This window comes from Canis aureus, chromosome 12 (genome assembly GCF_053574225.1).
Source record: "Canis aureus isolate CA01 chromosome 12, VMU_Caureus_v.1.0, whole genome shotgun sequence".
Classification (NCBI taxonomy): Eukaryota; Metazoa; Chordata; class Mammalia; order Carnivora; family Canidae; genus Canis; species Canis aureus.
In genome coordinates, this window is record NC_135622.1 from 13,621,065 (window position 1) to 13,634,347 (window position 13,283).

At 53.8% G+C, this 13,283-nt stretch overlaps 1 protein-coding gene across 23 annotated transcripts in view; it reads left to right on the plus strand.

Annotated features, from left to right (window-relative positions):
* Positions 1-13,283, plus strand: part of DYSF (dysferlin) — a 216,357-nt gene that overhangs the window by 122,620 nt on the left and 80,454 nt on the right. For all 23 annotated transcript variants that reach the window (XM_077842848.1, XM_077842860.1, XM_077842854.1 and 20 more), the window contains 2 exons: positions 5,847-5,940; positions 6,477-6,554. In XM_077842848.1, coding sequence (XP_077698974.1) covers positions 5,847-5,940; positions 6,477-6,554 — 172 coding nt within the window. The remainder of the gene's footprint in view (positions 1-5,846; positions 5,941-6,476; positions 6,555-13,283) is intronic.

Sequence of the window (13,283 nt, forward strand, 5' to 3'; positions counted from 1 at the left end):
GGCGGGACGAGGGGTCCCCTTCGTAGGCTGCTTGTTTTCCCAGAATTGTTCATCTCCTCCTGGTGTGGTGGCTGCATCAAGGTCCTGGGGCAAGAGTCCTTAGCAGATAAGGTGGGTTTGGCCACTGGCTCTGGGGACCCCCAGGGCAGCCCTGCCCAATCTGGGAGGGAGAGAGTTCCTGCACTCTTGAGATCAGGCTCTTCCCGGGAGCCAGGGCTGCCAGCCGGGCAGTGGTGGGTTGGATGCTTCCCAGTCCCCTGGGCGAGCAGCAGGATCCCTTACACAGCTAGCCCCAAGATGGAGTGTGTGGCCACAGACCACAGTCTGGGAGTCGCATCGGCATGAGCTATGGAGGCAGGAATGTGGCTGTGGGAAACCCAATGCCCGGGGCCCGGTGGGGCTGGGGAAGAGAGAGTGGTGTGTGGGGCGGGGGTGAAGGGTGGGTGGACACAAAGCGAAGCATCAGCTCCCACTGCAGCCTGACTCTCTGCCCAGGGCTCTGAGCGAGAGCAGAAGCAAGCTGCCTTCCTCTCATAGTTTTCCCTGCCCCAGCTTTTCCCCTTCAGCTGAATCTTCCCCTAAGCTCTGGGGGATGGGCATCTAGCATGCTGCTGCTCCCCTTGTGCCCACACTCTTCTCTTTCCCCTCCTCTAGGAAGCTTTCCTGAATGCAGCCTTCCAAGGGTCCACTCCATTCTGTTTCACCCTCGAGATGGCCCCACTGGGGGGTGGGTCCATATCGCTTGCTCTTTCTGCAGTGGCATCCCGCTCTGAGCCCCCTGAGGGAAGGAAGGTGCTGTCTGATGTACATTTTCCTGACTCTTCTCCTGAGACCCAAGGCCTGAATGCTGCCCACATGGTTTGGAGCAAGGAATGCTGGTGATTCATTTTATGTGACAAATCTTCATTGGATGAATGCTAAGTGCCTGATGCTGGGCTGAGTAAAGGGGTTAGAGGAGCGTATGTGCCTTGCCCAGACACATCAGGTGATGGATGCAGGAGACCTAGGAGATGCTGAGGAGGGGCTGCCACTGAAGGCATGGTGGCCACAGTGGTATCTAGAACTCTGGTGACTGAGGTGAGGGAAGAGCTCAAGGTAGATTACCTGAGAGGGCACTCGAGGTGGAGAAAACAACCTGTGCAAAGGTTCTGAGGCAGAGAAAAGGTGATGGATTCCAAATTTAAAGAAAAAAGAGATTAAAGAGGGGGAATATATTGTTTTAGCATGAGACTGGAGAGTTGAAAGATTCAAACTGACTCCACCAGCACCCTTTACTGAGTGCTGCTTATGTGCCAGGAACCTGCCAAGGGCTGTGGGTGCCTCACCACATTCAATTTTCAGCAGTAGGTCTCCACTGGGGGCAATTTCTATCCCCCATCCCATCCCTCAGGGGAAATTTGACAATATCTGAAGATATTTTGGGAGGTCAGGGAGCTATGGGGATCTAGCAGGTAGAGACCAGGGATGCTGCTAAACATCCAACAATGGACAAGACAGGAAAGGACTAGCAGGAATAAGGTGCCTCCCAGAAGCTCTCAAATCAGGTTTTCTTTCTTTCTTTTTTGGGGGGGATTTGGTTTTTTTTTTTTTTTTTTACATTTGTTTTTATTGAAGTTCGATTTGCCAACATATAGTATAATAACCAGTGCTTATCCCATCAAGTGCCCTCCTCAGTGCCCATCACCAAGTCCAAATCAGGTTTTCATGAGGCTTCATCATTTGCTTTGAGAGAAATTCTGGAGTGTGAGCCCCACTTTTGTACACATGAAAACCAAAATGTACCTCCTAGTGAAGGAAGCGTGACATGGGATTATCTGTTACTATATAGACTGATCGCCCAACGTGGGTGACAGGCTGGCTTTTGTCACCAGCTTCCCCCCAACCCCACCCCATAGCTTACACTGTTGCTCTCTCCTGAGGTGACCTCCTTCTCTTGTTCACCTGCCCTCCAGGTGTGTACCGAACACCTGCTGTATGTGAGGGGACCTGGGCTGGTGACAGAGACCTCACATAGCTCTCAGTGGGAGGGCACAGATGGGTGAGTGGGGACAGGGGGTGCTAGATGCCCTAAGAGGAAGTTCAGGGCATGGTGGAAGCACATGGGAGGCGAGCTTACTCGTCCTTGCAGGGTGACCTTTGAGGACGAGGCTGGACACCGAAGGAGAAAGAAGGGAAAGAAAGCAGCAGACAGACCCATGTGCAAAAGGCTCAGGAGCAAGAAAGGGGGGTTGAGCCTGAAGGTCATCAGGCTGGAGGTGTTTGGGGGCATCCAGACTTGTGGGGGCTCAGTTCAGAGGCTGTGGCTAGGGTGGGAGGGAGGGCTGGCCTCCCCTTTGCTCGCAGGGTCTGAAGAGGATGCATGCAGAGCCCGGGCTGCCCTGTGAAGGTCCGTGGACCAGAAGATGGAAAGACATTGGCCAGCGGTGTGGGTGGAATCCTGCCCAGGGTGGGAAGCAGGGGGCCTGCTGGGCTGGGGCTTCGCCGGGAGGGACTGAACTTTAGTGCATGGTCTCCTGGCCTGGCTGCTGGTTCTCCTGGCTTCTTCTCAGCAATCCCCATGTGTCCTTTTGAGCTGGGGGAAGAAGGAAAGGAGGAGGCAGGTTTCTCCTCGAGGGGCAGCCTGGGGGCTAGGGGGGGTGGCAGAGAGCCCCATGGCCCCCCTACTCTGGAGGCAGGACAGGTGGAAAAGCCCCTGCCGTGTGGGGGCATTCCTCCCTCTGATGGACATTATTACTCTGGGCCAAGCACTGAGCTAGGTCCGAGACACCTGGCACCTGCCTTCATAGAAATCCCAGGGAGGGGGACACCTTTTCTGATCACAGGAAGGTGGACTGCCTTTGGACAGAGACCCAGAAATTGCTGCCCGAACCCCAGACAGAGGTGTTTTGGTGGAAGTGGTGCCCATGGGAGGCAGCTAGGGAAGGCTATCTGGAGGAGGCATGGGGTGAGTGGAAATGTGCACTGGCAGCTGTCAGCACATACGGAGGTCCCTGTAGGTACTGGGAGGGGGCAAAGGAGTTATGGGTCCCCTGGGAGCCAGAGGCAGCCTCCCTCCCTTCACTCACCTTAGCACCTGACTCATGGGGGGCACAAGTGTGTTGCCAGGCTGAGGCAGAGGGGCCACAGGGTCCTGGGCCTTCCACCCTGCCTCCAGCTGAACCCCCTCCCACTGAAGCACACTGTGCTGCAGGTGTTACAGGTTGTTGCACTCAGGGGTGGGGGGCACTGGCCACTGCACTGCTTCCAGTGTTCTGCTCTGCTTTCCTTGGTGTCATGCACCTGATGCCTGGGGTGGCCTGCTGGGCCCCCTAGGTCCAGCCCTATGTGGGGCCTTGCAAATCCTGAAACTGGGAGCTGTCAGCTGTTGGCCTTGGTGCATGCTCTGGCGGGATGCCAGGGTAGCATGGCCAGGCCAAATGCCTTCTCAGGGGTGGGGGGACGCCCAGGATGCCTTGGGTCCACACCTCTTCAGGAGACAGGCGTTCAGGAGTGATGGCCTTTGGGCCTTTGGGTCTTTCCCTGTCATACTATAGTATGACATCCCTCCCTGTTATCCTGCTTTGGGCACATGTGTGTGTGTGCATGTGTGTGTTGAGAGACTGATTGCTTGATTGATTGCTTTTGATTTCTGCCCAGGGCTGTGGCTCCTGAAATGTCCACTTTTCCAGCTTCTGGAATAATTTTGAAAAAGTATGAGGTATATGGATACCGCCCCTGAGAATAATTGCGAGTTTTATAGTTTATGACCTACTCTGCTCCTGCCCCACCTCTGCCTTATTTCTCATATAAGATCATTAACAGCAAACATTTACTGAGCATTTATTATGTGCCGGGAGGTGTGCTAAGAACAACATGTAATGTTTCTCCTTAACAACCACAGCAACTCTGTGAGATAGATACTGTAGAATTATTCCAAGTTTACAGAGACTTGTTCAGAGAGGTTAAGCAAGCTGCCCAAAGTCACACAGCCAATAAATGTCAGGACTTGAACTGGAGTCCCAGCAATCTGGTTCTAGAGCTTGTGTTGGAGTTGTGATCAAAGTAAGGGGGCCACTGAAGGGGAGTGTCCTGTGGTGGGATCCAGAGACAACCTGGTTGAAGCTGGACCTTAGTGAGTTCCCTGGAAGAGCAGATGAACCTGTCTTTCCTGTGTGGGTGTTTTATGAGCCCTTTTGCAGGAATGGAGCAGAGGAAGACCTGGCCTACCTTTAGGATGCATTTCTTTGTTGACCCAGAATGACCAGGGCAGGCTTTCCCTGGGTGTCCTAAAATGCCCTGAAGATGGGGATGGGGGGTAGATTGGGATGGTCAGTGACACTTCCAGCTAGGGAACAGCAAGAGCTTGTGATGGAGCAGGTGTGAGTCTTGGCCAGCTTGAACTGCCTACAGCTGAGGGTTGGGTTTGGGGGAGGGAAGCCCTGGTGTTGAATGGGAAAACGGGGCAGGTAACCTGAGGTCTGATCAGGACCCTTCAGGTATTGAGTGCCAGCAAAGGATTTGGGCTATGGGTAGCAATGCTGGTTCTGGTTCTGGGTGTGGGCAGATCCGAAGTGAGAAGGCAGGCAACCAGGGAGGCTTCAAGGAGGCAACAAGGGATCTGGGACTGGGCCCTAAGAGTGGGCGTGACTTGGAGAGGAGGATGCAGAAGTGGCCATGCATCTTGTATTTGGAGGCACTAGGCCTGTGGGAGAGGTTGAGATTTCTGGGAGATGGTTGTGGCCAGGTGGTGGGCAGGGCGGAAGGTCCTGGCAGGTGGCCACTCAGGTTGGGCCAGTCCAGATGAACAGGCCATTGGCGGTGATGCCAGAGTTTTCATTCACACACAAGGGTTTGTGTGCTTGTGTGTTGGGAAGAGGAACTGGGCAAGAGAGTGGAGTAGGTGACAGTTGGGGTGGGGGGGAGTGGGGGAGATGGGTGAGGGACCTGGAGAAATCTCTCAAAATGCAGAGGGAACAGTCTCCAGCTCTCCGGAGTCCCTCTGCTGGGCTCTGGGCCATAGGATGTTGGTGAGCTTGCCAAGAAAGCCAAGTCTGGAGGCTGGGCTATGTGGTGACCAGCACTTTTCCTATTCTTGTGGGTTGTGGGGGCCTTGGTCCCTGCTGGGTCCCTGAGCACCCCCCCCCCCCCCAAACCATGCAGGATGCCAGTGAGAGGCTGCAGTGTGGCAGAGGTGGTGCAGGATACACCTGAGGGGTAGGCACCTAGTCCAAGGAAGTTGGTGTATGGCCCAGTGGTTAAACCCAGTGCCAATGAGGACAAAGCCAGGGGGATCGACAGGCTAGTTTTATGTGCAGTACACTGACAGACTGGCTTCCGAACCTGAGTGCAGACCTGCCCTGCCTCTTGTTCCTGTCCTTGTCCTGGCCACAGTCTGCACCCTCTTTCACCCACAGCTCAGAGGGAGCAGTGCAACTTCTCCCAGAGCTGGGACCCAATGTCCAGATATGCAGGGGTAGACAGAGATGGTAGACTGGGCCCTCTAGATTTGGCTTCTCTTAACTCATCCCGGTGGGAAAATCCCCATTGGATTCTCTTCCCTAGAGTCCTTCCTTCTATCAGACTCTAACCTCCTGGGCCATAATCACTCAAAATTCCATTCTGGCTTGTCTGGCCTCCACTGGAAAGGGAGAACAATTTCCCTGTGAACTTGACAGTGGAGTCTGGGGATGCTGTAGGAGGATGTGCTACCCTGGTTAGTAAAATTAGGGACTAATGGCCCAGTCTCAGCAGCTGAAGAGCGTTGTCTAGAGGTTTCCTGCCCTGGGCATCTGACTCCCTTGTACCGGTCTCCTGGCACCCCCAGGCTCTGGGACCTGAATCTGCCATGACCAGCTCTGTTTCTCCAGGGTGGTGTGGTAGATGACAGGAGTGAAGATTCCGTGTCCGTGTCCACCTTGAGCTTTGGAGTGAACAGACCCACGATTTCCTGCATCTTTGATTGTAAGTGATGCTTGGTGGTATCTTTGGGGGTGATGTGGATGGGTGTGTAGCCTTATGCTTGTTTTCACGGGGTTATGTGGTCAGGTGTATACAGGGAGAATTGAGTCTATGTGCTTTGTGGTGGGTCATTGTCTTTTGTGGGGTGGGCATGTGCACACGCACATTTGTGTGCACAGGCACACATCCCTTTATGTGTGGCGTGTGCATCAACTCTGTGCTCAGAATCAGGCATTCAGGGCCCTGTGCATTCTGGCTGCCCCCATCGTTTATTTGGCTTCTCGTTCTCCTTCTCCTCCATCCTCTCCTCGCAGCTCTCACCAGGCCCAAGGACATGACGCTCAGGTGTCTACCTTTGAGCCGTGGTCTGTTCTGATCCTGTGAGCGGCTCACTCCCACAGAGTGTGACATATGTCATTTCTATCACTCAGATCCTTCATCTATTGCCTTTCCTAGGGTAGACCCTACCCTTGCCCCAGCTGTAGCTCTTAGCCACCCCTGGCCCCTCACTTGGTATCTCTCTTTCTTCCTTGGTGCAGATGGGAACCGCTACCACCTACGCTGCTACATGTACCAGGCTCGGGACCTGCCCTCGATGGACAAGGACTCTTTTTCTGGTAGGTGGGAAGGGAGTTGGGGACCAGGGATTGAGAGTTGGGAGCTGAGCCAACAGGTCTTTAGACCACAGGAAACGTGGCGCAGGGTTTCTCCTGTGGGTGGGAGCGTGGCTGCTTGTTGGATGCGTGGAGGTGGCTGATGTTGCCAGGGTCCACTGTGCTTTCTGGTTGTTAGGTGGCCTGCTCGACTCCTCTGCAGGGTTTGGCTTTGTTGACCATCACCTCCTTCTGAAAGTCCCCCTGGCCTTGGCCCCCAGGAGAAGTATCCAGGGTCCCCTGCAGCCTCCTGCTGCTCCACCTGCTCCTATTCGGGAGCTTCCCAGTCTGATGGTCCTGATGGTCTGCCTGTGTCCTCTTCTCTGGGCACTGAGGTCCCCTCACCTTCCCTGGCTTCAGGAACCACTCATGTTAGAGAAGCTTCTAGGCCTTTAGTTCACAGGAGCCCTTAGATCCAGCCACATCTTAGGTAGCTCCCCTGGATGCCTCACTGGCTCCTTGGTTCCCATCCACACTGAACTCCCTGTGCCCCTGCCCCTGATCCAGGCCTTTCCTCATTACCCACTGTGGTCCCGGCATCACACCAGCACTTGTCTATTGCCTATCAGTTTGGAAGCCATGAGTCATCTAGTCCTGTTGATTCTGGCTTCTGAATCTCTCTCAGAGATATTTCTGAGGACTGGCCTCACCCCTTCTTACCTGGACACAGGGTCATCTCCGGGCCACCTTCACCTTCCACACTGCCTCAGAAGGATCTGGTCACGTCACTACTCTGATTTCCCATGTAGACACTGGGAGAGAAATCCCCAACGCTCAGCCCAGCAGACAGCTCCTTTGTGGATCGGACCCCCCATGGACCTCACCAGTGGCACCTTCCCCTAGTTCACCTTTAACCACTAGCTCTGGCCTCACCAACTTTCATCAACGTTTGTGGAGCTCTCCCATGTTCCTGGCCTTCATACTCAGTGCTCTTTCTGCCTCGAATGCATTCTCTCCCAATTTTTAACTCAACAAACTTCTACTCATTCTTTAAGATCCAGCCCAGACGCTCTGACTTTTCCCTTCCTTAACACTTGGCAAGCGCCCCACCCCCACCTCTCTCAGAGCCCTGACCACTGTGTGGACCGATTGCTTTTTTCTTTCCCACCCTGACTGTGAGTGGCTCCAGGAAGAGCTTTGTCTTGAGCCCACAGCACTAAGTATCTAAAGAACTAACACTTACCGAGTGCTCACTATGAGCCCAGGCATTTCCCTGGCATCAGTGCATGTGACCCTTACATCTCTCTCAGACATAGGTGTTTCACGTACCCATTTTACAGGTGAGGAAACAGAGACGCAGACAGCTTAACTAAATTACTTGAGGTCAAATAGCCGACAAGTGCATCCCAGCCTCCAAATGCTTGCCACTTACTTGAGTAGAAGTGACTTCTTCTGTCAGAGGGGTCTCTTCTGTTCCCAGGATGGTACTGCAGCTCATAGCCACCTGTCTCTCCTGCTCCCAGCCCTGCTCCTCCCCCACGTGGGGGACCACTCTCATTCCTCACCCCCAGCAGCTGTGTTTCCCTGCATTCTCTCCTCTCAGTGGCCTGTTTTCCAGCCCCGGGCAGCCAGGCACATGGTGAATAGAGCACTTTCTCTTCTGTGCTTGGGGTCCTGGGGGTCTGACAGCACCTTCTGAAGAGCATATGCAAAACCCATATGCAGGGATTGGTGGGCCCTGGGTGGATGTGTGCAACTGGCCCTTGCTGGGAACCTGCCAGGTTGCTCAGTGACAATCAGAACATATGCCATGCGGAGAGAAAAGAGGTGGATTCATTCATAGCCTTGCTTCTTCTTTGGCAGGCACGAGAGGTGGGGATGCAGGTGGCGGGGTTGTGTGGGCATGTGGCGAGGGGGTGGGCAGCCTTTGTCCTCCTTGGCCTGGGACTGGCCGAGGACCCTGGAGGGAGGGAGCCCCTCCTAAGAAGCCCATGCCAGGAGGCGGCACACCCCCCCGGGGACCACAGGCAGGGTCAGCCTGGTGCTGGCCTGTGGGAGATGTCACACTTTCCATCCCAGCCCCACCCCCTCCCCCAAATAAACATCCCCTGAGCTTTGAGGGCACTACCCAGGGCTTCCTCAGAGGCCGCTGGCTTCTGAATGAAAGGCCTGATTGACCAGCTGCTGGAAAGGAAAACAGCAGCCAACATGGGTGAACCTATAAAATCCAGAGTGTTTATTTTCACTCCCAAACCCTAAACCAAAGCCATTTTTCCCCTGGCACTGACCCTGGGGCGGCTGGCGGCCGGAGGCTGTGCGTGGCCACCAGCTGGCATTTCTCGGAGGAAACTCATGTGTGAATCCAGAATGTCTGGGGCCGGGGGAGGGTCTAGTGCAGTGTCTGTGGCTGGTATCCTCCTCCAGCCTGCCTGCTGGGTGTCTGGGGTGGAGAGGGCTCTCCTCCAGAAGTGCTCGATTGACTCTGACCTGTGGTGCTCTGGGCCTTTCCAGCAGCAGTGGGCTCCAGGGGCCCCAAGCTGTGCTCTTCACTTGTCCCTTGAGGGGTGGGCCTTGAGGCTGCCGAAAGGCTGGGGCTGTGTCTGCCTCCTCCTCTCTGGACCAGGGTTTGGAGGGACATACTGGAACTGCCCAGGGAACACTTATTGTATAATATTAAACTCAGGCAGGAAAGGGAGGCTTGTGGAGATGCTCTGTCCAGGTTGCCTGAGGATCCCACCTCAGGTGTGGTTTGAATGTATAACCAGCATCAATTCTCCAGACACTAGAAGGATGTGTGTGGCTTGTGGTTGTGAGGATGTGTGGCCTGTGTAGCAACTAGGCATTAGGAAATGTATAATGATGCTTGATTCAAATGACTTCTCATTGATATTGGGTTGGGATTGCCCCTGCTTGGTGAGCATCCATAGTATGCACTGAATTCAGTTTGAATGGAAAAGATACGACGCGGGGATCCCTGGGTGGCGCAGCGGTTTGGCGCCTGCCTTTGGCCCAGGGCGCAATCCTGGAGACCCGGGATCGAATCCCACATCAGGCTCCTGGTGCATGGAGCCTGCTTCTCCCTCTGCCTGTGTCTCTGCCTCTCTCTCTCTCTCTCTCTGTGACTATCATAAATAAATAAAAAAAAAAAAAAAAAAAAAAAAAAGAAAAGATACGACGCTGGAGGACTTAGAAATCACAGGTTCTCCACGCTGTATCTAGTGGGCAGCAATGCTTCAGCTGAGCTGTTCTTCATTGGAACCTGCTATGTATCAAAGGAAATCAGGAAGAAACCTGTCTGATTGGCCCGACTGTTCCCCAGGGAATTCTGCTTTGCTCTCTCCTCCAGCTGGGCACAAGAGCTGTGGTTTGAGGGAGCCATAAGCTCTGCTTCCAGAGCTCCCATTGAGACGGAGAGCCCATTGGCAGCTCTGTTGGGAGATCACTACATAGCAGAAGACAGCCCTTAGCTTAGGGGAATCAGAAACTCCTCTTGGAGGGTCTCACAGATCAGTGGGCTCAGGGGGCCTGCCTTGGCATGAGAGATATTAAGTAGACCAGATGCCAGGTTATTAATTTACCAGCCTGGGGTATCGGTTAAGACAGCAGAAGGTTCTGTGCCCTCTTTGCTGGCCTTATGGTTCCTGGGAGATGAAAGGTATGTGCCAGGTGGGTGGTCCTGAAAGGTGTTACTCCAGGGCAGGCCACAGTGAGGTCTGATGGCCCATGGCTGCCCCACAGCTGATGTCACCTCTTTGGGGACCGGTGCTTTAGTTTTCACCCAGATCCAGACTCTATCTTGGGTGGAGCTGGGGAGTTCTTGTTTTGGGGCTCACTGTGTCTGGACTCCAGTCATAGCCCACTCCTTCTCGAAGCACAGCTTTTCTATTAAGGTTGGCTCTGGCCAGGGGAATTCTCCCACTGAGCTCACGGAGCTGTTTTCCAAAGTGCATTGGAGGCTTGTGAAACGCTCCACTTAAACAGGGTTCCTGAGCAAGGGAGACTGGGGAACACCACACACTTCCAGATTTACAATGCACAGTGGCTTTGAGAGGCTCTGCAATGGCTGCAGGGAAGGAGCCTGTCTGACTTGTTTAAGCACTCGTTAGCTCCCCAGAGAACTCACGCTGACGAAGAACACATTTTAGGAAACACTGATCTATAGGATTCAGTCCAAATTGCTGAGCTTGTATCTGGGACCTTAGTGATATGCCCAGCCTCCTCCTCCCTCTTTCATCCCCACTGCCCTGGCACTTCCTCCCTCTGGCTGGACCAACTACTTGCTGTTCCCAAGTGCCCGTGCTCTTTGGCATCTTTGCGCATGCCGTGCTAGTTGTCTAGAATGCCCCCCCCCTTTCCTTGGTGTGTCTTGGTTACTCCTCATTCTTGAAACTCAGGGTAGGAGACCTCCTTTGGGAAGACTGACTTGATGCTGCCAGGCTTCATGGGGTACCCCCGCCCACAGCACCTTATCCATTCCCTGAGTAAATTGCACATCACCTTGGATTAAACTGCCCTGTAGTTACCATTTTCAACCAGTAATCATGATCTTAAGAGCCTAGATTGCATCTCCTTCATTTCCATATCCCGGGTACTGTGCTTACCCACTACGTGCTGGTCAGTCAGTAATTATATAGTGAATGAATGATGGATTCCAAATAATGTGGGAATGAGCATCTCTGCATGTATAGCTTTTGGTTAATTTGGATGATTCCCAGGAATATAGGAAGCAAGGTATAAACAGTTTTATGTTTTTTAGGGCATATTGCCCAGTTACTTTCCTGAATTGCTTCCAGCAATAAAGGAGAGTACCCATTTCGTCCAATAATTGCCAACACTGGGTTTTATAATTCTGAACAATTTTTCTTAATTTAATAGGAAAATATTGTTATAGTTTTCATATGCACTGCCTTACTAGTGATCTATTTCCCTCTCTCTTAAGGGTTCTTTTCCAAAGAGCATGGCATGGTGGAAGCAGCACTAGATTGGGAGTCAGGGGGGTCTAGCCCTGGTCACCTGTGAGCTATAGGCTAGTAACTTAGTCTTCGTGGCTCAAAGCTCTCGCTTCCGATGAGTGGAATGATGCTGCCTGCTTTATCTCCCATCCCGGTGGTCTGAACTGGGAAGGTGGGAAGGCCTATGAGGAAGGCTTACTGTATCATAAAGGTTTTAGGAAGGCTCTAGGAAGGTCTGAGCAGCAGAGGTCGGGTGCAGGGCTCTAGGTCTGGCAAAAGAACCACCTGCTTGAGGCTGCCTGAAATGATGGCATCCAGTAGAATCATATGTGTTCACAGCTGGAGCTGCCTAGGGCAGCTAATGGTCCTCCAAGACCTCCAGTCCAGCCACTTTCTGCTTCAGCTCCATGTGGCTTGATGGGTGAGGCCTGAGGGCCAGTGCCACCTCCTTCAGTGGGAGTGGGCCTGGGAAGAGTGCTAGGCTGGAGTGGACAGAGAAGAATCAGCCTCTTACCTTGCCCTCCACCTCTCCTTGGGATCTGCTTCTCACTCTTCTGGGCCTTCCTGGAAGAGGGATGTGTCTGTGCGTTTGTCTGGCTTTCCCTCATCTGACCACCTTGCTTCAGCAACACCCCCTGGCTCTCCCTAGTTTCTTTTTTGTGGAGGGGCTGGGCCCTGTGGGGGGAGAAGCCAGGCCCCAGCACACAGTAGCCCAGTGTCTGAGGCCCCAGGCCTCCAGGCCTGCTCTTTACAATGCCTTTGTTGTGTGTTTTTTCCTCCCATGGGCGGGCAGGGTGCGTGTGTGAGTCTGGGTGATTTTTGTTTGAAAGCCACCCCCTCCCCATTCCCCCAGCGCTGAGCTCATTGCTGGGGCTGCTGGGGCTGCTGGAAGGAGTCGGCCTGCTGGGGTGGGGGGGCTAGGCAGCGTGGGGGGTGCTGCCAACACCAATACAGCGTGCACAGCCGCTACAATGTGCAATTGTGATCTTTGTGTAAACGCGGTCGGTCTGGGGCCCTCGCGCTTATAAAAATAAAGCGTTGGGAAGCACAGGGGGTGGGAACAAAAGGGGCTTTTTCGCCGGCTCTCTAATATGGTTTTATTTATCGGAACGCGCCCTCTTTCCCTTACTGGAACCAGGGAGAAGTTCTCTGCCGAGCTTGGAGCTGATGGTATCACAGCCAGACGGTTTCATTAAATGCACAGACGCCGCTGGGCCCTGCCAGGGGCAGGAGGGGAAGTGCTTGGGGCCAACCCTACCAGGGCCGGTGCATGGAAGGGGGAGCCCCATGCCAGAGAGGCTTCCACCAGGTGGGGGTGGCAAGACGGGTGGGCATGTCTCCTCTGCCCCTTCCCCTGTCAAGGGCCTTGCATTGCCCTCTTCTATTCCCAGAATCAGGTTCAAAACTGATTTCCTTCAGGAAGCCCTCCAGGATTGACTGCACTGTGCTTTTGTGCCTGAAGGCTGGTTCCATGCTGGTGGCTACCTCCTGTTAGCCAAACCCAGCATTATTCAGCCATTGAGTGCCCATAGTTCCTGCCTCCTAACTTAGATCTCCCCTACCCTTAAAACTTGGATCCTAATATCCTCATGTCTTGATGGGAATCCTCCCCAACCTTCCTGCCTCTTCTACGGTTACTCTCTATCACCTCCTGAGCAACGGCCGTAGTGTGCCACTTGGTCTCCATATGGCCAAGGATCCTGTCCTGCTCCCCTTCCTGTTGTGGAGAAGTGCTGTCTCCCCATCACAGCCCCAGGATTACAGTTGGACATCCCAGCACTGGACCTCTAGCGCTCAGGCT